Genomic DNA, 26,031 nt, shown 5'->3' on the forward strand with positions numbered 1-26,031 from the left:
AGCCCGCATGAACGCAACGCCCCATGAACTTGACTTATATTTTCTTTAAATGCGCTCTCCCAGAAGTTAGAGAGAGATGTGCAACCACAGCAGTAAGATTTGTGGCCAGTTGCCCTGAGAAAACGGTAACAAGTGGAGTACAAACAACATTGTAAATATTGATTTGTTTATTGTCTGCCCTCCTATCGGTTGTCTTGGCAGAACAAAGCATCTCCTGTGTGAATCCAGAGGTCCAGTCCAGAGCAAGGAGGCCTGAGTGAACATGAAATCACATAATCAGCCATTTCTGGACAACTATGGAATCACCACTTGCGTCCAAAATGGCACCCTATTCCCTAGTGCTCTATAGGCCCTGGTCAAAAAGTAGTGCACTATATAGGGAATAGAGTGCTATTTGAGAAGCAACCCCATTGGGTCTCTAGGAATCCAGAGAAGGGCCAAGTGTTAAGCAATGTCAATGTCAATGCAACCCCACAAAACATCTGGAGCACATTATGTACAGAGGAAGATAGTAATGGAACAGACTCAAGCATATGATAGCAATGGAACAGACTCAAGCATATGATAGTAATGGAACAGACTCAAGCATATGATAGTAATGGAACAGACTCAAGCATATGATAGTAATGGAACCGACTCAAGCATATGATAGCAATGGAACAGACTCAAGCATATGATAGCAATGGAACAGACTCAAGCATATGATAGTAACAGAACAGACTCAAGCATATGATAGTAACAGAACAGACTCAAGCATATGATAGTAACAGAACAGACTCAAGCATATGATAGTAACAGAACAGACTCAAGAATATTCCCCATTCACAGGAAAAGGATGTACAAATGAAGGGTTTGATTTTTTATTTATTTTATTTCACTTCTATTGAACCAGGTAGGTTAGTTGAGAACAAGTTCTCATTTGCAACTGCGACCTGGCCAAGATAAAGCATAGAAATTCGACACATACAACAACACAGAGTTACACATGGAATAAACAAAACATAGTCAATAATACAGTAGAACAAAAGAAAACAAAAAGTCTATATACAGTGAGTGCAAATGAGGTGAGGTAAGATAAGGGAGTTAAGGCAATAAATAGGCCATGGTGCAGAAGTAATTACAATATAGCAATTAAACACTGGAATGGTAGATGTGCAGAAGATGAATGTGCAAGTAGAGATACTGGGGTGCAAAGGAGCAAGATAAATAAATAAATACAGTATGGGGATGAGGTAGGTAGATAGATGGGCTGTTTACAGATGGGCTATGTACAGGTGCAGTGATCTGTAAGCTGCTCTGACAGCTGGTGCTTAAAGCAGGTGAGGGAGATATGAGTCTCCAGCTTCAGTGATTTTTGCAGTTCGTTCCAGTCATTGGCAGCAGAGAACTGGAAGGAAAGATGACCAAAGGAAGAATTGGCTTTGGGGGTGACCAGTGAGACATACCTGCTGGAGCACGTGCTACGAGTCGGTGCTGCTATGGTGACCAGTGAGCTGAGATAAGGCGTGGCTTTACCTAGCAGCGACTTGTAGATAACCTGTAGCCAGTGGGTTTGGCGACGAGTATGAAGCGAGGGCCAACCAACGAGGATAGGTGGGCATACTTATTTTACAGTAGGTTTGAAATGCTGGAGAGTAACTGTTCCTTTCTGGGTAACAGATTAGTTCAACAACTACGTAACTGAGCACATACAGTATGTCCTGTTGTTTCCTGTGAGGTCTTGATTGTCAACATGACACTCAACACTGAAACATTTTGGAAACATCCTTCCTAATTCCCTTTAGTAATCGCTGAGATAACACATTAACGGTAAATTGTCTGAAGCTATCACCACTCCACTTATGATATTACTGGTTACTCGGGAGCCAATGAATGGAGGATGGAAGGAAGCGTGAATTGTGTAGTAGTTGGAAATGTCCCAAGTGTTTACCCGTGACAGGCCCCGTAGTACTAACTGCCACCACTAGAGGGGGTGTATAGACGGTGACGGCTGTGTTCGGTGCTGTGTTTACATCTGCGTGCTGTTGACGTGGAAGAGACACAGCAGAAAGATGGTGGCGCCCTCTGCAGAGCAGCAAAACGGCCAAAGTGATGAATCTGATCTACAAAGCCCTATATCGACAAATGATGAAGACTCCGAAACAGGATTGGGTGATGGAGCACTCCCCGACTACCTTGTCGACTTGATAGAGAAAGAAATCGGAGTGGATCTGAAGTCGCTGAAGAAAGCGCTCCTGGAGAAACTGACCGTGGGAAAAAATAGTTGCTGGAAGAGCAGGTAGTTAAGTACCAAGCTAGCTAGTTAACTTTGCACACTTAAATAAGCTTTAAGTGCTGTATCAGTTATTGAATTAAAATAATAGAATAGTTAATTATGAGAATATTATTCTGCCCTTGACAGCAGATAATTTAATGTAAGTAATAAAAAATAATCTATCCAGCTAGCTAACCTTTGCTAGTTTAAGGGCGTGCATTTCCCTTTCTAACAGGTCTCCCAGGTAGCACGGTGGATCTGGGCCGATTCCGGCTGAGCGTTACACTCAGACGACATTATGTGGTCCGAGTCTGGGCCGTCCTAGGCAGTATTACTTATGTCTAGGATGCGGGGATTGAACTCGGGCCGATTCCGATGAGAGTTATCTGTCCCAAATGTACTACTTGGGTCTCGTGTCGATTGGGGCTACTCTGGCAGATGATTACACACCCTTAGTTTATGTGTCGGGGGGGGGGGGGGGGGGGGGGGGGGCTGGGGTCCGTTTTTTATATCTGGAGTACTTCTCCTGTCCTATCCGGTGTCCTGTGTGAATTCTCTAATTCTCTCCTTCTCTCTTTCTTTCTCTCTCTCGGAGGACCTGAGCCCTAGGACCATGCCCCAGGACTACCTGACATGATGACTCCTTGCTGTCCCCAGTCCACCAGGCCGTGCTGCTGCTCCAGTTTCAACTGTTCTGCCTTATTATTATACGACCATGCTGGTCATTTATGAACATTTGAACATCTTGGTCATGTTCTGTTATAATCTCCACCCGGCACAGCCAGAAGAGGACTGGCCACCCCACATAGCCTGGTTCCTCTCTAGGTTTCTTCCTAGGTTTTGGCCTTTCTAGGGAGTTTTTCCTAGCCACCGTGCTTCTACACCAGCATTGCTTGCTGTTTGGGGTTTTAGGCTGGGTTTCTGTACAGCACTTTGAGATATCAGCTGATGTACGAAGGGCTATATAAATACATTTGATTTGATTTGATTACACGGCTGCTTTATATAATTAGCATTTCATTATTTATTTATTTTTCCATATTTTAATTGTTTCTGTGATCAAAAATACAATTAACATTTAAATAAAACATTTAAGGTCCTGCTAAAGTAGTATTTTCATACTTTGTGCAAGGCAATTGACAAGCATTAAAAACTTGCTGGATGGATCCTCCCGAGTGACGCAGTGGTCTAAGACACTACATCTCAGTGCAAACTGCGTTGCTACAGATGCTAGTTCGATAACCGTGCCGACCGCGTGACCCACACAATTGGCCCAGCGTCGTCCGAGTTAAGGGAGGGTTTGGCCAGAAGCGATGTCCTTGTCCCGTCGCCCTGTAGCGACTCCTGTGGTGGGCCAGGCGCATGCACGCTGACACGGTCATCAGGTGTACAGTGTTTCCTCCTACATACATTTTTTGGGGTGGATGGGTATAATTTGAATGCATAAAATGTAGAATAGTAATGTTTAAAATGACTAAATTCGTTAATTTTGTATATATTTATTTCAATTAGCATCGGGCCCCTTCTGGGTGATTCTGGTAAGACGCCGCAAAAAGTCGACTGAATTCACGTAGATGGAAATGGGACGATTCTGGGCAGTCATTCATTTTGATTCCAGGCCGAGTCCGACACCCGATTCCGGGTCGATTCAATCAGTTCCGTCCCCCCGGAAGAGGGCCGTTTCTGGGCTGATTCCTCATTGCTAGCTGGGCTTCCTCCACCCACCATCTCAGGTTGTAAAGTTTGTGCTTCTGTGTCCCAGGCCCAGACTGGTCCCAACAAGAGTGAGTAAATGGCGTCAGATCAAAGTAACTCTGCCTACTCCACCGGATCTCCTGTACATACTATACTCTAATGACTGTCGTAGCCAATATGAAAACAGGCACATCATCAAGTTTGCTGATGACTCTGTCGTCGTCAGTCTCCTACAGGATGGAGAGTCTGAGAAAGGGCCTCTGGTAGATGACTCTGTCGTCGTCAGTCTCCTACAGGATGGAGAGTCTGAGAAAGGGCCTCTGGTAGATGACTCTGTCGTCGTCAGTCTCCTACAGGATGGAGAGTCTGAGAAAGGGCCTCTGGTAGATGACTCTGTCGTCGTCAGTCTCCTACAGGATGGAGAGTCTGAGAAAGGGCCTCTGGTAGATGACTCTGTCGTCGTCAGTCTCCTACAGGATGGAGAGTCTGAGAAAGGGCCTCTGGTAGATGACTCTGTCGTCGTCAGTCTCCTACAGGATGGAGAGTCTGAGAAAGGGCCTCTGGTAGATGACTCTGTCATCGTCAGTCTCCTACAGGATGGAGAGTCTGAGAAAGGGCCTCTGGTAGATGACTCTGTCATCGTCAGTCTCCTACAGGATGGAGAGTCTGAGAAAGGGCCTCTGGTAGATGACTCTGTTGTCGTCGTCAGTCTCCTACAGGATGGAGAGTCTGAGAAAGGGCCTCTGGTAGATGACTCTGTCGTCGTCAGTCTCCTACAGGATGGAGAGTCTGAGAAAGGGCCTCTGGTAGATGACTCTGTCGTCGTCAGTCTCCTACAGGATGGAGAGTCTGAGAAAGGGCCTCTGGTAGATGACTCTGTCGTCGTCAGTCTCCTACAGGATGGAGAGTCTGAGAAAGGGCCTCTGGTAGATGACTCTGTCGTCGTCAGTCTCCTACAGGATGGAGAGTCTGAGAAAGGGCCTCTGGTAGATGACTCTGTCGTCGTCAGTCTCCTACAGGATGGAGAGTCTGAGAAAGGGCCTCTGGTAGATGACTCTGTCGTCGTCAGTCTCCTACAGGATGGAGAGTCTGAGAAAGGGCCTCTGGTAGATGACTCTGTTGTCGTCGTCAGTCTCCTACAGGATGGAGAGTCTGAGAAAGGGCCTCTGGTAGATGACTCTGTCGTCGTCAGTCTCCTACAGGATGGAGAGTCTGAGAAAGGGCCTCTGGTAGATGACTCTGTCGTCGTCAGTCTCCTACAGGATGGAGAGTCTGAGAAAGGGCCTCTGGTAGATGACTCTGTCGTCGTCAGTCTCCTACAGGATGGAGAGTCTGAGAAAGGGCCTCTGGTAGATGACTCTGTCGTCGTCAGTCTCCTACAGGATGGAGAGTCTGAGAAAGGGCCTCTGGTAGATGACTCTGTCGTCGTCAGTCTCCTACAGGATGGAGAGTCTGAGAAAGGGCCTCTGGTAGATGACTCTGTCGTCGTCAGTCTCCTACAGGATGGAGAGTCTGAGAAAGGGCCTCTGGTAGATGACTCTGTCGTCGTCAGTCTCCTACAGGATGGAGAGTCTGAGAAAGGGCCTCTGGTAGATGACTCTGTCGTCGTCAGTCTCCTACAGGATGGAGAGTCTGAGAAAGGGCCTCTGGTAGATGACTCTGTCGTCGTCAGTCTCCTACAGGATGGAGAGTCTGAGAAAGGGCCTCTGGTAGATGACTCTGTCGTCGTCAGTCTCCTACAGGATGGAGAGTCTGAGAAAGGGCCTCTGGTAGATGACTCTGTTGTCGTCGTCAGTCTCCTACAGGATGGAGAGTCTGAGAAAGGGCCTCTGGTAGATGACTCTGTCGTCGTCAGTCTCCTACAGGATGGAGAGTCTGAGAAAGGGCCTCTGGTAGATGACTCTGTTGTCGTCGTCAGTCTCCTACAGGATGGAGAGTCTGAGAAAGGGCCTCTGGTAGATGACTCTGTTGTCGTCGTCAGTCTCCTACAGGATGGAGAGTCTGAGAAAGGGCCTCTGGTAGATGACTCTGTCGTCGTCAGTCTCCTACAGGATGGAGAGTCTGAGAAAGGGCCTCTGGTAGATGACTCTGTCGTCGTCAGTCTCCTACAGGATGGAGAGTCTGAGAAAGGGCCTCTGGTAGATGACTCTGTCGTCGTCAGTCTCCTACAGGATGGAGAGTCTGAGAAAGGGCCTCTGGTAGATGACTCTGTCGTCGTCAGTCTCCTACAGGATGGAGAGTCTGAGAAAGGGCCTCTGGTAGATGACTCTGTCGTCGTCAGTCTCCTACAGGATGGAGAGTCTGAGAAAGGGCCTCTGGTAGATGACTCTGTCGTCGTCAGTCTCCTACAGGATGGAGAGTCTGAGAAAGGGCCTCTGGTAGATGACTCTGTTGTCGTCGTCAGTCTCCTACAGGATGGAGAGTCTGAGAAAGGGCCTCTGGTAGATGACTCTGTCGTCGTCAGTCTCCTACAGGATGGAGAGTCTGAGAAAGGGCCTCTGGTAGATGACTCTGTCGTCGTCAGTCTCCTACAGGATGGAGAGTCTGAGAAAGGGCCTCTGGTAGATGACTCTGTCGTCGTCAGTCTCCTACAGGATGGAGAGTCTGAGAAAGGGCCTCTGGTAGATGACTCTGTCGTCGTCAGTCTCCTACAGGATGGAGAGTCTGAGAAAGGGCCTCTGGTAGATGACTCTGTCGTCGTCAGTCTCCTACAGGATGGAGAGTCTGAGAAAGGGCCTCTGGTAGATGACTCTGTCGTCGTCAGTCTCCTACAGGATGGAGAGTCTGAGAAAGGGCCTCTGGTAGATGACTTCCTGTCATGGTTTGAAAACTGCTTCCTCCAACAGAATGTCTCCCAAACTAAAGACATTGACTTTAGAAGGCAGCCACAGAACCCCACACCCACTGTGGTCATGAGAAAGTACATTGAGCTGGTCAGTACCTACAAGTACCTGGGAACAGTGCTGGACAACAAGTTGACGTTTAAGGAGGACACAGATGCCATCTGTATAAAGGGACAGCAGCGGCTTTTATGTTGTTGAGAACGATTAACTCTTTTTAATGTCAGCAAGACCGTGATGACACTGTTTAGGTTGGACAGTGTGGTTAAGGTGGCCAGCCAGGTCATCAGGGTGCAACAGGCACAGCTCTCAGTGACATTCAGAAAGCATGTGGTGAGGAGAGCTAACAGTATCCTAGACTGTCCTGATCACCCCCTCCTTGACCATTTTGCACTTCTCCCCTTAGGTCATCATTTTAGACTTCCCAAACTCAATAGCAGCAGATACAAGAACTATTTTATCCCACAGCCCATAAACTTTCTGAATCTGCACATTAAATTAAATGTTGATTTATTGTTGCACTTCTGCTCAATGATTGCTCCTTTTAATCAATGTCATTGTTTCATGTTGTGTGTATTGGTTGTATGGTTGTCACTGTTTTTAATGTTGTCGTTTTGTATTGTTGAACCCTGACTGCACAACATATCTCCCAATGGGGACAATAAAGATAAGTTGAACTTGAGGGTTTAAGAAAGGATTTTTAACAGTGTGTGATATTAGTGGTCTTAATAATGACTGTCAACATGAAAACATCCTTCAAATCAAATTGTATTTGTCACATGCTTCATCAACAACAGGTATGGACTATTAGTGAAATGCTTACTTACGAGCTCTTCCCACAATGCAGAGAGAAAGAAAAATAGAGAAATAATAGAGATGTCAAACACGTAGTAATGGATACACAATGAGGTATAGAGGTCCTGGATGGCAGGGAGCTCTGCCCCAGTGATGAACTGGGCCGTATGCACTACGGTCAACGTGGCGGATGTGTTGTTGCCCCGTCCCGTTGGGAAGACCAAGATCCAGTTGCAGAGGGAGTGTTTTCAGTCCCTGGATCCTTAGCTTAGTGATGAGCTTGGAGGGCACTATGGTTTTGATCGCTGAACTGTAGTCAATGAACCGCATTCTCACGTAGGTGTTCTTTTTGTCCAAGTGGGAAAGGGCAGTATGGAGTGCAATAGAGATTACGTCATCTGTGGATCTATTGGGGTGGTATGCAAATTGGAGTGAGTCCAGGGTGTCTGGGATGATGGTGTTGATGTGATTCATGATCAGCCTTTCAAAGCTTTTCATGGCTTCAGATGTGACTGTTATGGGGCGATCGTCATTTAGGCAGGTTACCTTGGCGTCCTAGGGCACAGGGACTACGGTGGTCTGCTTGTAACATTTAGGTATTACAGACTGGGTAAGAGATTAAAAATGTAAATGTAAATCGGCCAATGTAAATTTGCCCAAATTACACAAGAATGTTACAAAACCTCCAGGGCGCCCTATTGTAGAGGGCATTGATGCAGTAACGGCCCCTCTATCTACTTTTGTTGACTTTTTTTTATTAGACCACTCGCAGAACAGCTCCCCTCCTTTGTAAAGGACACCAGCAGTATGATCTCTATCATTGAATCTCTTGATCCTCTCCCTGAGAATACCTTGTTAGTTACTTTTGACGTTGAGACGTTATACACAAATATTCCACACGAGGGCGGTATTGAAGCTATGGAACATTTTCTTCTGCAACGTGACCCTAATGAACTACCTTCCAGTGCATGCATTATAACATTGTCTGAAATAGTACTCACACATAACTATTTCATGTTTCTAAATTATTTCTTTATTCAGACGAAGGGTACTGCTATGTGATCCCCCATGGCTCCTAACTATGCTAATTTGTATGTGGGTTACATGGAGAAACAGTCTATTTTCAGTCCTCTCAAAAATGTTTTCTTGCCTAACATCATTATTTGGAAACGGTATATTGATGATATTTTTGTTCTATGGAGGGGTGATGCAAAACAGCTCCAGGCGTTCCATGCTTTTCTTAACTCCTGTTCTGATCATTTGATATTTACTATGCAATCTGATACACGTCAAATCAGTTTTCTTGATCTCCTGATCTTGTGTGAAGATAATGTTCCACATCAACAACAAACTAGAACGGTCCAAACACACCAAGACAGTCGTGAAGAGGACACGACAAAGCCTATTCCCCCTCAGGAAACTAAAAAGATTTGGCAGGGGTCCTGAGATCCTCAAAAGGTTCTACAGCTGCAACATCGAGAGCTGCATCACTGCCTGGTACGGCAATTGCTCGGCCTCTGACCGCAAGGCACTACAGAGGGTAGTGCGTACGGCCCAGTGCATCACTGGGGCTAAGCTGCCTGCCATCCAGGACCTCTACACCAGGCGGTGTCAGAGGAAGGAGTGCCAAGTCTAGGACAAAAAGGCTTCTCAACCGTTTTTACCTCCAAGCCATAAGACTCCTGAACAGGTAATCAAATGGCTACCCAGACTATTGTGTATAGCCTGTCTTTTTACTGTTGTTTTATTTCTTTACTTACCTATTACGTACCTTTTTTGCACTATTGGTTAGAGCCGGTAAGTAAGCATTTCACTGTAAGGCATTTCACCTGTTGTACTCGACGCACGTGACAAATACACTTTGATTTGATTTGATCCTTGACAAGTCTCGGATGGTTGATTCATGCGCTACCGAAATTAAGCCTTGGCCTCGAACGCTTGCAGTGAACATTTTGCAGAAACTGAACGTTTCTTCATGGAAAATCATGATATAGTTTATAGCACTTGTAATTTGTATTTACTAATATATATTTATTTTTTATAATATTGACACCATATTCCAGTTGAAAAAATTCACCCGATCTTTAAGACCACAATCCATTGAATCAATATGAAGAAGTGTTGATTATTTGACGTCCACAGCACATGAAAGAAAGCGGTGAGATATGCAGCACAGCGTTATGTTTTCCTGCAATGTTCACTGCTGGCGTGTGAGGCCAAGAGTGCGGGGTGCTTCATTTCTGTCGCGCTGGGATCAAAACGTTAACAGTTCTGCGCTGCTCCGCAAAGCGTAAGAAGTAGAGGCCCTATCACCATAAATGCTGCAAGGCCAACGCAGACAGCAGATTGACCATGTAGTTCCTTTTAGCCTGCCTGATCTCTAGCCATCGTGCACTGGCCAACATAACATGGGAGGTTGCGTTCATGTGGGCTAGTCCCCCCCCATGTAACCAAACACCATTCAGCAGTATGTCAACATTAAAGTCCTTGCTCGGTCAAAACGATACGCCACGCCCATTGGACCTTAGTTTATTCTCTGAAGTATGTAGCGAACATAGAGCAGCGGAATAATTCAGTTTGAGTCGTTAGGCAGTGTCAACAAACTCACGCTGAGAAGAAAAATCGGTTAAAGAAATCAGACGATCCATTTTCTAGATTTAAGTTAGCCCCTCTCCGACGTGAACAATTTATCTAAGCTGTTGTTTGTATCATAACCAAATATTAAAATGGGAAGAATTCATATCTGGGTAAAACGGGCGTTCATTTGTGTGTGTGTCTTGATAGGGGTAAGTGATCTTCCAGTCTATTGGCCTTATTTCATTCGAGTTGATGAATTCGTTTTTTTTTATGACCGTGTAGACAAGTTTAGTTCTATGACTTCCATCCCTATTGCAGCGCTTGTTGTTGTTGTTATGCGCGCGGTGGGGTGCCCAAGCAATGAGAGATGCTGCTTACATTAAAATACATTGGCCGATTGTTCTCATCTAGTGTAGTACTGAACAAAGAACTAAAACAAAATAGATGTTGTAGCCTACGTAGTTACCCTTTGATATCAGCTGTCATGTTTAAACTTTCACTGGAATCCGTGTTTTAGGTGTGGCTTGTTCGAAGTAGAGGCCCTATCACTATAAATGCTGGGCATGTGTTCAACATATTTATTTATTGTCTCAGCATATTCTACTTAAGCTGCAGCATGTTATAAAGTTATGTCATGTTTATTAACTCAGACACACGGCATACCACAAAGGGTTTGTAAGTATATTTGATTAGTAAACAGCCAACTAAATTAACATTTCAGCTATTCATGTCATCATTTATAGGCTATTTATAAATGATACATATGAAATATTGTAAACTCATTAACCCTCTGCTCACAAACCCTGTAAATAATTCCATCCCTCATGACTCATGATGAAGCATGAGTAGAATTCTCAGTATAATACCCTGTACATTGTAATGATTGTATCAACCTTTACTGTGCATTATCAGTAGAATTCCCAGTATAATACCCTGTACATTGTAATGATTGTATCAACCTTTACTGTGCATTATCAGTAGAATTCCCAGTATAATACCCTGTACATTGTAATGATTTTATCAACCTTTACTGTGCATTATCAGTAGAATTCTCAGAATAATACCCTGTACATTGTAATGGCTGTATCAACCTTTACTGTGCATTATCAGTAGAATTCCCAGTATAATACCCTGTACATTGTAATGATTGTATCATGTGTTGTATTCTCTTCAGATCATCAGCACCCTCTTGCTGGCCATCACGTTATTTGGACATGGGCACTTCCACCAATCAAAAGAAGTAATTGTTATTTTTATAGCTCCTATTGCATTTCCTTATTATATCATATCGATTTCATTATAATAATGCTGTGTCCATCTAGCCTGGTCCCAGATCTGTTTGTGCTGTCTTTCCAACTCCTACAGTGTTTAGCATGACAACAACCATAGGAGTTGGCTATACAGCATAAACAGATCTGAGACCAGGCTAGAATCCATCAGCATCATTGTAATATTATGATTATAAACCCAGAATTGCCATTTCATGAATTTGACTTGTCTTCCTACTCACAGATAGACAAGATGCTGCCAGGGATAGCAGTTCTGTATGTCCTAGAAGCAGCAACCCTGGCCCTTTCAATCTTTGGGGTCTATGGAGCTCGCAAGGAGAAGAAGTGGGCTGTGATTCTGGTAAGCTTGCCAAGAGCTGTACCCTAAAGTAGTAGCTGCCCTGGTCCCAGATCTGTTGGTGTGGTCTTGGACAATGACCATAGGTGTTGGCTATACAACACAAACAGATCTGGGACCAGGTTAGTGTCTACCGACGTGCAAAACGGTTCCTTTCTGACAAGTCATGGCATGCCTTAGAACTCAACTCAACCATTTTCCCATGACCTGTTTCCAACATGTTTCCCAGAAAGTGTAATATGGTTTGAAGTGATTTTGATTTGAATGAACCTTTAAGTATTGATTTTGCTTGACAACCCCAATATGTGTGTAGTTTTCTGTAGGTATGTCACTGGCCAGCCTGTACCTGTTTGTGGAGTGTGTGAATGGATATCAAAGGAAACACGAGGTACAGTCTACAGCTTATATTTATCTTACCTTTTGAATTCAACCTTGAGCCAATGTTTGTTTGCTGTTCCGGGGAAAATATATTAGAGTTAAATGTAACATAAATGTTATAGTATAAAGCATGATGGTGGAATATATCTGACTCTTGATAATTCAGTCTGTTCCTATCAAAGTCGTAGATGATTACTGTATAGGTTTTAGCTGTGGATATAACATTCAATGTAAACCTCATTCATTTCAAGATGGAGGAGTTAAGCAGAAAGGAAGACCTAGCCATGATGCCTCTCAGTGGAGCGAAACAAAACGATATAGAACAGATGTACTACTTTCAAGCTAACGTAAGTCACCTTCATTGAGTACTTCTTAGGGTCTCGGCCAATCCAGGACAGGATGTGTGCTTCCACCTTTGTAATTAGGTAGGTTTTTCCATGGGTGAGTCTTTGGGGCTGGTAGACACTGTACAAATGGGGTTGTTTTGGATACAAAGTGTCTGCAATGTGTTTTCCGGACACAGATGATGTAAACCTAGTCCTGGACTAAAAGCACTTTCATTGGAGATGTCTCCATGGAGTAGGAGGCTTCAAGGCCTTGTAGTTCTGGAAATCATTAAGTGTTTTTAAAGTGTCTGTTGTTCTGTTTCCTTCACTTTCAGTTAAAATGCTGTGGGCTCGTACAAGGCTACCAAGACTGGGGCACAGACATCCCCATCTCCTGTCTCTGTTCTGATGAGGACTCAACAGACTTTAAATGTGTGAGTCTGCTGCGTTAAATAAGTTATCTTGTTGTTGTTGTTGTTGTTGTTATGTGTATGCTGAGGAGGATCAGATTCAGTGTGTCAGTCTGTGTTAAATAAGTTAACTTGATGCTGTTGTTGATGTTGTTGTTGTTATTTGTATGCTGAGGAGGATCTGATTCAGTGAGTCAGTCTGTGTTAAATAAATGTGAGCGGACCAAGTAATTGGGTGTCACTCTAAAGCGGGAAGGTGGAATAAACGAGTCAGGAGTAGGTTTTCTTGATTGAACACAGTTCTCTATTGAGGGCATTTGGTCAACACAAACACTCCAACATAATCAATGAAAATCTTCTAAGGAAAAAAACATACATCTTCTTCTCCAGATGAAACAGGAACACAATAGGATTATCTTTAAACTACAACAAAAAGTCACGGGATTGTCACCGTCTTAGTGGTTCTTCATGGATAGCTCCTCTCTCTCGGTGGCCATCTTCCAGAGATAGTTTCCCCCCATCTCTGCTGGTTCCATTCTCTCTCTTATAGGGAAAGGAGAGTATGTCATTAGTACCGTCAGCTGTGCTTAATTGCCTCTGGTTACCTTGTCTCCCATGCCTTGTTGGGCTACTATCCATGAGCCCAGCCTGCCCTCTGGTGGTCCTTCCACATACCTTCCCCCCCAGGACCGAACCGGAGGGTCGGGCGCCAGACGCACCGTCTTGGTCGCGTCGGGACAGCGCGTCTGCATTCCCGTTCCTCGATCCGGCCCTGTGGATGACATGGAAAGAGAACGGTTGTAAAGACAAAAACCATCTGGCTATTCTGTTGTTATTGTTTCTCTTACCAGCCATCCACGTGAGGGGCGCATGGTCAGTAACTAATGCAAACCTCCGACCCAGTAGGTAGTACCGGAGATAATCGAGGGCCCACTTGATGGCTAAGGCCTCTTTCTCTACGGTCGCATACCTCTGTTCCCGATCGCTGAGCTTCCTACTAATGAAGAGAATCGGCTTCTCTGCTTCACCTTTACCCTGAGCTAGTACGGCCCCGAGCCCTGTATCTGAGGCGTCGACCTGCACAATGAACTCTTGTGAGAAGTCCGGAGCCTGTAGAACGGGATCAGAACACAGGCCATCTTTTAGCAATTGAAAGGCCTCTTCCGTCTCGTCTTTCCACTCTACCTGGTTTGGCAGGTTTTTCCTGATGAGGTTTGTGAGGGGGTTGGCAATGGTTGCATATCCCGGGATAAAACGGCGATAATATCCTGTTATCCCTAAGAATGCCCGAACGTCTCGCTTGGTCCGGGGTCGAGGCCAGTCACGAATTGCCCTGGTCTTCTCTGCCTGTGGGCGTATTTTCCCATTCCCCACGGTGTACCCCAGGTATTCCGCTTCGGTCAGGCCCAGGCAGCATTTATTTGGATTGGCTGTCAACCCGGTGGCTTCCAAACTCACGAGCACCGCCCGTAATCGCAGGAGGTGACTATCCCAGTCCTCGCTGTGGATGACCACATCGTCTATGTACGCCGCTGCATACTCTTGATGGGGCCGTAGAATGGCATCCATGAGGCGTTGGAAAGTTGCAGCGGCACCGTGCAGTCCGAAGGGCATCCTCACATACTGGAAAAGCCCCTCTGGGGTGGCGAAGGCAGTCTTTGGGCGATCCTCCGGAGCCACCGGCACTTGCCAATATCCCTTTGTCAAATCCAGGGTAGTGATGAACTTGGCCTTTCCTAAGCGCTCCAAGAGTTCATCCACACGGGGCATGGGATACGCATCGAATGTAGAGATGGCATTCACGCCCCTAAAGTCGTTGCAGAGTCTCATACTACCATCGGACTTGGGGACCAGGACTATGGGACTGGACCACTCACTCGTCGAGGGCTCGATCACGCCCATCCTCAACATCTCCCTCACCTCTTTCTTAGCGATGACTCGGCGAGCCTCAGGAATCCTGTAAGGGCGGATATGCACCTTCTTGCCGGGTTCCGTGTGGATATGGTGGAACAGGACATCTGTTTGTCCTGGGAATGGAGAGAATATTCGACCGAAGTTCATAATCAGCTTGTCTAGCTGTCTTGACTGCTCCGGTAGGAGAGTTTGGCCACGGCGCACCTGTGGTAGAGTCTCCTCTTTTCCTTTGCCCTCCAGGGCCATCAAAGCCACCTCCTCCTCTCGTCCATGGTACGTCTTCAGCAGGTTTATGTGATAGAGTTGGACCTTCTTCCTCCTGTCAGGTTGCTTGATGAGGTAATTGACCGGTGAGACCCTTTTCATTACCTCGTAGGGCCCCCTCCACTGCGCCAGCAAGCGATGTTCGGCCGTGGGCACAAGCACCATCACTTTCTCTCCCACGGTGAACTCACGGGGGGTCGCGGACTTATCATAGGCCTGGCCTTGGGTCCTTTGGGCCTTCTCCATATGCTCCTTGACTATGGGCCACACTGCTGACAGGCGGTCTCTCATCAGGGTAACGTGTTCTATTGTGGATCGAAAGGGACATGGTTGGGTCTCCCAGGTCTCCTTGGCTAAGTCGAGGATTCCTCGACAGGGTCTGCCATAGAGCAATTCAAACGGAGAGAATCCAGTGGATGCCTGGGGTACTTCTCGCAGGGCAAACATTAAGTGTGGGAGAAGCATGTCCCAGTTTTTCCCGTCTCGGGACACCACTCTTCTCAACATGCTTTTAATCGTTTTGTTCAAGCGTTCACACAACCCGTCTGTTTGAGGGTGGAATATGCTTGTACGTATCTGTTGAACCTGATATAACCGACACAAGTCCTTCATCAACCGGGACATGAACGGGGTTCCTTGATCGGTTAAGATAGTCTTGGGGAGGCCCACACGAGAGAACATCAGGAATAGCTCCTTGGCAATTCCCTTTGACGACATGTTACGCAGGGGTATGGCCTCCGGGAACTTGGTAGCGTAATCTATAACCACTAGGATGTACTCGTGTCCTCTGGCGGATTTTGGGAGGGGCCCTACGAGGTCCATAGCTATGCGTTCAAAGGGGGTCTCTATGATGGGGAGAGGAATCAAAGGGTTACGCAGGTGTGGCCGTGGGGCTGTACGTTGACATTGATCACACGTCCTACAATACCTGGCCACATCCCGGGTGACCCGGGGCCAATAGAATCTCTGCATGATTCTGTCAATAGTCTTGTCTCGTGCCAGGTGTCCTCCTAGGACGTGGGAATGGGCTAACTGTAGAACTGTATCCCTGTATGGCCTAGGCACCATTAGTAATTCCTGGTTTTCCCCCCTTCGTCGTACGACCCAGTATAAGAGACCCCGCCTGATTGCATAGTAAGGAAGAGGGGGCTCACCTGATCCGTCGACGTTCCTCCCGTCGATCACCTTCACCTTCCTCATGGCCTCCTTTAGGTCTGGGTCTCTATGCTGCGAGGTGCCGAACTGTCCCTTTAATTCCTGGTGCAGGTCGACCTCGGTAGAGGGATGTGGAGGATGTTCCACATCCCCATCAGGGGTGACCGAGGAGAATCCCTTCCAGGTTCCCTCCTCGGATGGAGCTTCAAATATATCCCTTAGCGCCTGGTTGCTCCTTCCTTCCTGCGTTGTGTATAACCCTTCACATGTGTCTTCATCAGTGGTTTCCTGGAATATCTGTCGTAAACGTTGGGTCGCTATTTCTTCCTCTGCTGCAGAGGACGAGGACGCGGCTACGTCTCCTTGTAGGACTACTACCTCGGGCTTGGATTTTCTCTTCTTTCCTGTCCCCCTTCTTCCCGTGCATAACGTCATCTGCCGAAGCTCCTTATATAGGGGACAGTCTCTCCCGATCAATAATGGCACCTTCAGCTGGGGCACTTTCCCTGCCCTGACTGTACACCTTCCTTTTGGAGTGAGAATAGGCAGATTCACTGTGGGGTAATAGTGGGTGTCTCCATGGATACAGGATACGGCTACTTTGTCTGGTAGCAGTGTTGCGGAGGTCACCATCCGCTCCTCTACTAACGTAACCATGCTTCCCGAGTCGAGAATAGCTACCACATCTTGTCCTTCGACTCGCACCGGAATCTCTGAGGCTGGGGCTATCTCTGCTAACCAACAGTGTTGATCCTGCCCCCTCAAAATGGGATGTGTGGGGGTAGGCAGTGATGACTCCGTGACCATGGGCTCATCCTTGCTAGGACATTGTGGGGCATAATGGTTGGGAGACTGACATTTATAACACCGACCCTGCTGTGTGGTGGCTGACTTCTCCCACCTCCGGGGGGGGCTTGGACGTTTCGGTGGCGGGCGCGCCGGGGTGAGTCGTGGTACGGGATTGGAAGACTCCTTCCGTTCCTCCTTGTCACTTTTTAACAACTCCCCTGTAGACCGATATGTTTCCACCGCCTGGGCTATGTCGTCGGCTGACAACGGGTTGGCTTGCCCCACAACCCTTTTTAAGTCACTGGGCAATTCTCTCAATATCTTGTCCACTACGAGAGTCTCTATCACATGTCCTACTCCCTTTCCAGGTTCTAGCCACTGTTTCGTCAGTCGTATTAATGCGAAGATCTGGGCACGGACGGGTTGATCAGCTGTATAGGTCCATTGATGGAACTTTACAGCCCTATCTCTGGCAGTCAGCTGGTACCGGGACAGGATCTCGGTTTTTAGTCGCCCATAGTCCTCAGCTTCGCGGGAATCCAGGTCAAAATAGGCTTCCTGAGCCACCCCGGTCAAAAGAGGGGCTAATGCGCTCGCCCATTCTGTGGGCGACCACTCTTCCAAGGTGGCCGTCCTTTCGAAGGTCATGAGGAAGGCCTCAATATCATCCTCCTTGGAGAGACGAGGTAAGATGGCGTGAGCAGCCGCTCTTGGCTTAACTCTAGGTTCTTCTCGTCGGCTCAGCTGTTGTTGCAGGAGTTCTATGGTTGTCTGCTGTGCCGTGATCAACTGTTGTAGTAGGGCGTTATCCATCGTTCTTGAATGGTTCCTCCGGGTCTACTGGAAGAATCTTGATTTACTCACTTATCCTTGTGTCACTCGTCCACCTAATGCCCGCATCCTCCACCAATGTGAGCGGACCAAGTAATTGGGTGTCACTCTAAAGCGGGAAGGTGGAATAAACGAGTCAGGAGTAGGTTTTCTTGATTGAACACAGTTCTCTATTGAGGGCATTTGGTCAACACAAACACTCCAACATAATCAATGAAAATCTTCTAAGGAAAAAAACATACATCTTCTTCTCCAGATGAAACAGGAACACAATAGGATTATCTTTAAACTACAACAAAAAGTCACGGGATTGTCACCGTCTTAGTGGTTCTTCATGGATAGCTCCTCTCTCTCGGTGGCCATCTTCCAGAGATAGTTTCCCCCCATCTCTGCTGGTTCCATTCTCTCTCTTATAGGGAAAGGAGAGTATGTCATTAGTACCGTCAGCTGTGCTTAATTGCCTCTGGTTACCTTGTCTCCCATGCCTTGTTGGGCTACTATCCATGAGCCCAGCCTGCCCTCTGGTGGTCCTTCCACATAAATCTGTTATGTCTTTCGGTAAGATCAATTGATATATCTTTATGAGCCCATGTCACATTCTATTTCAGGTTGCTCGTGGTAACAATACAAGATTTGTTATTCACTATCCCAACAGTGATATGTCTGAGGATGATGACCACAAGGGATTAATGGATGAACACATGCTGGTATATAAAGAGGTAAAATCATGTCATTCCACTACACCATTACAATGCCATAATTCTAGTTTGATAAACAAAGATGATTTACAGTACTCGTTGATACAATAAACTGATATTTGTTCTGATTTAATACCGACACATATACTCTTGTTTTTCCTCACAAAATGATAAACTCTAAATTTGTAATTTTCAGCCATGTCTTCCCATCCTGCTCTCTTTCATGGGCTATGCAATCAGCCTGATGATAGGAACATTAGTAGCACTGACAGCATTATGGGTATGTATTTCATATCTATGTCTGTACTATTTAACCACTTCAGGGTTGGGGTCCATTCAGTTTTTTCAATCAAATCAATTGAAATTCAATTCCCCAAAAATAGTCCGTAGTGGATTTTTCAATTTAGGAAATGAAATTCAATTGACTACCCGAATTGAAAACTTTAGTAGTATATTTGTTTATTATAATTATTACCGATGTGGCAGCTAAAAGCTGAATTGCAGTACACAGTACATACAAGTAAACAAGAACAATTAAAACATCTGAAAGTCAGGATGCTAACTGAAGGATGGATTATTTGACCCCTGTCGTGGAAATTCAGTACTGAGACAGACTTGGTCATTTCTTCAAACAATCATCTTTATTTAATATTGATTAATTATTGCAACAATTTTCATGACAAAATATCTTGTTCAAAACGGGAATGTTTTTCATCCAAAAATGTAAATAGCGCCCCCTATATTGAAGAGGTTTAAACATTAATTGCAAACTATTAATAATTAACAAATCAGGTAAATATGTCATTTTTCTATCACACCCCAACACTGTACCATAGTGATTTTCACCATACCTTTCGAGTGTAGGCCTATTAGATTGAACCATTATCTCTTACACTCAGCATCTGGTCACCTGCTCCGTCAATCCTGACTGAACCGTTACTGTGTGTCTGGTCCTCAGGATGTTGGAGTTGCCCTGGCCATCACAATACTCTGCCAGATGAGAAGAAAGGTTGATGTGCCACCTGTGATCTTCACCTCTCAACCACCTCAATACAGAGAGCTGTGTGACACAGCAGAGAGTGTCTGAAATGAAATAGTCCTCTTATGAAGGAGACTCAATGCACTAGTCTGAGTGTCAGTCTGTTTGTGCCACCATGACAACTCCTGTCACTCATTTGTGTCAAGCCAAACAAGACAATGGGTGACAAAGAGTTGACTTGGCAATGACAGACTCGCACGATGGCCTTTATTTAGCTTGGCAAGTCAGTTAGGAACAAATTCTTATTTACAATGACGGCCTACCGGGAAACAGTGGGTTAAACTGCCTTGTTCAGGGGCAGAACGACCGTTGGCATTGGCAAGACCACAAATAGGTCTGGGATCAGGTTAGCAATGCACTCATATTATGTACATACTCATAACACACATGAAAGGACAACTCAGGACATTATTAGACATTAGACATCTCTACTGTGTTGTCCAAAGTGTTACTGTTCAACCATTTAACCATTGTAGTGCCTCAGTGTTGGTTACAGTGTCTTAAATAAAGGGACAAGCATCTTTTAACATTATGGTCCTTCTTTTTTCGACAACCATTTCTTCCAATGACCTTTGTCCTCTCCCCATCCTTATTTCATTTTCTGCCTTTGTCTTTTCCTCCTGCTCTCTCCTCTCATTCTCCTCTCTCTTCCTCTTTTCACCCTACTTGGCCCTATCAGATTCTACACCCATTAAAACCTCACCACTATTCCACTACTTGGCCCTATCAGAGCATACACCCATTAAAACCTCACCACTATTCCACTACTTGGCCCTATCAGATCCTGCACCCATTAAAACCTCCCCACTATTCCACTACTTGGCCCTATCAGATCCTGCACCCATTAAAACCTCCCCACTATTCCACTACTTGGCCCTATCAGATCCTGCACCCATTAAAACCTCACCACTATTCCACTACTTGGCCCTATCAGATGCTGCACCCATTAAAACCTCCCCACTATTCCACTACTTGGCCCTATCAGATCCTACACCCATTAAAACCTCCCCAATATTCCACTACTTGGCCCTATCAGATCCTGCACCCATTAAAACCTCCCCACTATTCCACTACTTGGCCCTATCAGACCCTACACCAGGCCTCGTTTCCACGTTAATAGCATGCATACGTAAACACAGCACCAGACCAATGTTTATCTATTATATTGACTAGGTAGTGACCGCTCTAACAATGGAAATACATCTCCTCAATGATCGAAGGCAGGCGAGATCAGGTTGTAACATTCTAGCCAATGAGAAGGCAGATACACGTGTGAAAAACTGGAACAACTATGTGATTTTTCTCAAAGTTGCCAGAATGTAACTTGCATCCACTTATATCAGTACATTTGTAACAGCTAAACATCACGGAACTATTAGATCAAATAAGCCTCACATATTTGACCCTTCGCTAAGTTCCCCCTCACTTGGTTACTTCTGTAACCTCAGACATTTTCAAGCCCAAATCCCCATTCAGCCACGGTGGAAATCCCCTCACAACGATCTCAAAGTGTGTTTCTAATACACAATGAAATTAAACACTGACTTCCCCTTGCTAACCAGGAAACTCTTGGGTATGTTGTTGTGGACTGTTATTATCATTGCTGTAGCGTAGCTAGCCACCGAATAGCTCTGAATTCACTGTCCGCATGCAGTCCAAGCTGTAACCCCTTTTGGAGCTAATAGTGGTCTGAATTTGTATCCTGATGTCGACAGCAGATTAGAGTTGTATTCATCAGTGGAGGCTCCTCAGAGGAGGAAGGGGAGGACCATCCGCCTCAGTGCATTTCTGAAAAATACATATAGGGAAACATTTAAAAAGTTATATTTTTTCATAAAACTATACTATATATATATTCAGGTCAGCAAATAAATGATTAAAACACACTGTTTTGCACTACAGGTCTACAGCAGCAGTCTGTAGCAGTCTGTAGGGTAGCACCATGGTGTAGCTAGAGGACAGCTAGCTTCTATCCTCCTCTGGGTACATTGACTTTAATACAAAACCTAGAGAACTCATGGTTCTTAACCTCTTCCATAGACTTACACAGAAATTGTGACAACGTCAGAGCCCTTGCAAGATGAACTGACGTTGTCCACCCAATTAGAAGATCAGAGAATGAATATAGTACTGAAAGAATAAGCTACAGCTAGCTAGCACTGCAGTGCATAACATGTGGTGAGTAGATGACTCAATAAGAGAAAAAGACAATAGTTGAACAAATTAATTTCTTCCAAAATTAAGGAGAAGCAAGACAGAGAGAGAAAGAGAGAGATAGCTATGTTTGGTTGTATTCTTTTCTTCACTTTCACTTAGCTAGGGAATGCAGCTAGCTAGTTTAGCCTATTCAAATATCTGGCTCAAACAGAGAATGATGCTATGTTACTTAGTTGGCTATGGCTCTCCAACTCTGGAACTCATTCAAGTCAAGATAAGCTCTTGGTTTAATGAATGTTTGCCACTGTAGGCTGTGTGTAGCGGTTAGCGGTCATGATATGAAGGTTTGGCTTGTAAAGGTTTTTTCTCCTGGTTACAGACAGCTGATGTGTTGTGCACTAAAGTCCACAAGCGAATGGAAAAGGTGAGAGGATGAGAGCGAGTCGGTAATTGCAAGAAGGAATTCTATATACAACGAGCAAAGTGTTCATGCGGTTTTTATGTGTCTGCTATGAAAGTGAATTGTGTTTGCGTGTGATCAGGTGTGTGTTCATTCCTCCGATTCTGTTAAAAGAAAAATCTTAAACGGAAGCAAACGGAACGAAACAGAAATAAACATACCTGAATTTGTCCAATAGAAACTCACATTTGCAACTGTTGGACTATTGATTACATCTTAGATCAGCTAGATGCAGGCAAGAGTGTGCAAACGGCTCTACATATCACCTATACAGTTCTTTCATATCCTCCTAGGGAGGAGGAGGTAGGGTTTCTATTGGACAGGGCCTAACTATACTGGCCCAATAAGCACATGCCCTAGTGATAGCTGTTATTGGACAGTGGTTAGGGTTTGGCATTGGTGCTGTTGTCCTGGGTTCAATAATCTTTAGGGGAGTCACCCTACTCTCACGTTAGTACCAATATATGTTAATGTCATTATTTGGCAGCAGTTAAACACCTATCTGATCTAATTCAAAATAAGTTTGTCAATGACACGTTTGTTGTGCATTATATATGTGGTGTAGATTTCAAAATGACCATGGAGTTATTTTTGAGATGCTCAGCTATGTTGAATGAATAAATACTGACCATTTATGAGGTAGTAGAAATGTGGTCAATTATAATTCATGCTCAAGGAGAAAACGTACATATTCCTATCGTTTGATGACAAACTCATTTTAAATTCGATCAGATAGGTCTGTTGTAACTGATGCCAAAATAATGACATTAACATATTTTTGTTAAGTGGGTCTTGAACACAAGACCAAAGACCAATGACAAACACCTTCACCACTGTCCCAATAAGGGATATCGCTAGGACATGTGCTTATTGGGCCACTATAGTTAGGCCCTGTCCTGTCCAGAACAAACCCTACCCTCTACTCACCAGGCACTTGTTGTAGATCTGAAACAACTTGATACCGCTGTTAAAAGTACACTCAAGAAAAAGGGATTCAAGAGTATCAATTAAAACAGGTTAACATGCACCACCAACATCAGACAACTGTTCTGAAAGCCCTTACATGGATGAAATAAGTCAATCAAATCAATGATGAGAATGGCCAGATTAATCAGTACATGATATGGACATTGTAGTTTGTAGTGGAAATTTCCTGTATGTACCAAATCATGAGCGCAAACCACCACACAAGTCAGAGTTATCATAAAGTCCATCTTTAATTATAATGAGCTCCTTCACAACCCTGTGACTCTCAGATCAATTCAGTGTCTATAAATGAATTCTCTGAGAGTGCTTACACATTGCAACTGAGATCCTTTATAGCAAAGACACACATAGCCAGACAGCATTGGCTATAAATTATCATTCAGCTTTGTCTCCTAAACTATGTTCTTATCTCGCTCTTGGTACCGCTCAGGACCAAAAACAAAACCTTATCCACTAGCATATATCAAATAAACCTCTCCTGGACAAGATCACAGAGACACAGTGACTGGCACACAGACATTGTGGAGCCAAGAGATAATTGGTTCCCCCTCAATCATCCCTTCACATGGTTTAAAATATATGTTTACATATGAAGACAAGCTTGACCTCTCCCCTCTCTGCGGCCCAAGTAACTGACCCCAGGACAGAGAAAGGATAACTGCAAATGGCCACCACTATAGTACAACAAGATACATTCTATATGAGAAGTAACTGACCCCAGGACAGAGAAAGGATAACTGCAAATGGCCACCACTATAGTACAACAAGATACATTCTATATGAGAAGTAACTGACCCCAGGACAGAGAAAGGATAACTGCAAATGGCCACCACTATAGTACAACAAGATACATTCTATATGAGAAGTAACTGACCCCAGGACAGAGAAAGGATAACTGCAAATGGCCACCACTATAGTACAACAAGATACATTCTATATGAGAAGTAACTGACCCCAGGACAGAGAAAGGATAACTGCAAATGGCCACCACTATAGTACAACAAGATACATTCTATATGAGAAGTAACTGACCCCAGGACAGAGAAAGGATAACTGCAAATGGCCACCACTATAGTACAACAAGATACATTCTATATGAGAAGTAACTGACCCCAGGACAGAGAAAGGATAACTGCAAATGGCCACCACTATAGTACAACAAGATACATTCTATATGAGAAGTAACTGACCCCAGGACAGAGAAAGGATAACTGCAAATGGCCACCACTATAGTACAACAAGATACATTCTATATGAGAAGTAACTGACCCCAGGACAGAGAAAGGATAACTGCAAATGGCCACCACTATAGTACAACAAGATACATTCTATATGAGAAGTAACTGACCCCAGGACAGAGAAAGGATAACTGCAAATGGCCACCACTATAGTACAACAAGATACATTCTATATGAGAAGTAACTGACCCCAGGACAGAGAAAGGATAACTGCAAATGGCCACCACTATAGTACAACAAGATACATTCTATATGAGAAGTAACTGACCCCAGGACAGAGAAAGGATAACTGCAAATGGCCACCACTATAGTACAACAAGATACATTCTATATGAGAAGTAACTGACCCCAGGACAGAGAAAGGATAACTGCAAATGGCCACCACTATAGTACAACAAGATACATTCTATATGAGAAGTAACTGACCCCAGGACAGAGAAAGGATAACTGCAAATGGCCACCACTATAGTACAACAAGATACATTCTATATGAGAAGTAACTGACCCCAGGACAGAGAAAGGATAACTGCAAATGGCCACCACTATAGTACAACAAGATACATTCTATATGAGAAGTAACTGACCCCAGGACAGAGAAAGGATAACTGCAAATGGCCACCACTATAGTACAACAAGATACATTCTATATGAGAAGTAACTGACCCCAGGACAGAGAAAGGATAACTGCAACCGGCCACCACTATAGTACAACAAGATACATTCTATATGAGAAGTAACTGACCCCAGGACAGAGAAAGGATAACTGCAAATGGCCACCACTATAGTACAACAAGATACATTCTATATGAGAAGTAACTGACCCCAGGACAGAGAAAGGATAACTGCAAATGGCCACCACTATAGTACAACAAGATACATTCTATATGAGAAGTAACTGACCCCAGGACAGAGAAAGGATAACTGCAAATGGCCACCACTATAGTACAACAAGATACATTCTATATGAGAAGTAACTGACCCCAGGACAGAGAAAGGATAACTGCAAATGGCCACCACTATAGTACAACAAGATACATTCTATATGAGAAGTAACTGACCCCAGGACAGAGAAAGGATAACTGCAAATGGCCACCACTATAGTACAACAAGATACATTCTATATGAGAAGTAACTGACCCCAGGACAGAGAAAGGATAACTGCAAATGGCCACCACTATAGTACAACAAGATACATTCTATATGAGAAGTAACTGACCCCAGGACAGAGAAAGGATAACTGCAAATGGCCACCACTATAGTACAACAAGATACATTCTATATGAGAAGTAACTGACCCCAGGACAGAGAAAGGATAACTGCAAATGGCCACCACTATAGTACAACAAGATACATTCTATATGAGAAGTAACTGACCCCAGGACAGAGAAAGGATAACTGCAAATGGCCACCACTATAGTACAACAAGATACATTCTATATGAGAAGTAACTGACCCCAGGACAGAGAAAGGATAACTGCAAATGGCCACCACTATAGTACAACAAGATACATTCTATATGAGAAGTAACTGACCCCAGGACAGAGAAAGGATAACTGCAAATGGCCACCACTATAGTACAACAAGATACATTCTATATG

The 26,031-nt window shown here is 44.7% G+C and overlaps 1 protein-coding gene across 1 annotated transcript; it reads left to right on the top strand.

Annotated features, from left to right (window-relative positions):
• Nucleotides 1–10,028: 10,028 nt before the first annotated feature.
• LOC116366483 (tetraspanin-8) lies at nucleotides 10,029–20,118 on the top strand. Its single transcript, XM_031818594.1, has 9 exons — nucleotides 10,029–10,370; nucleotides 11,336–11,401; nucleotides 11,674–11,790; nucleotides 12,101–12,175; nucleotides 12,417–12,512; nucleotides 12,827–12,925; nucleotides 18,463–18,573; nucleotides 18,749–18,832; nucleotides 19,511–20,118. Exons 1-9 carry the CDS (start codon nucleotides 10,311–10,313, stop codon nucleotides 19,637–19,639), a joined length of 837 nt encoding a protein of 278 aa, XP_031674454.1. The 5' UTR covers nucleotides 10,029–10,310; the 3' UTR covers nucleotides 19,640–20,118.
• Nucleotides 20,119–26,031: the final 5,913 nt, after the last annotated feature.

Source organism: Oncorhynchus kisutch, unplaced genomic scaffold (genome assembly GCF_002021735.2).
Source record: "Oncorhynchus kisutch isolate 150728-3 unplaced genomic scaffold, Okis_V2 scaffold1502, whole genome shotgun sequence".
Lineage (NCBI taxonomy): Eukaryota > Metazoa > Chordata > Actinopteri > Salmoniformes > Salmonidae > Oncorhynchus > Oncorhynchus kisutch.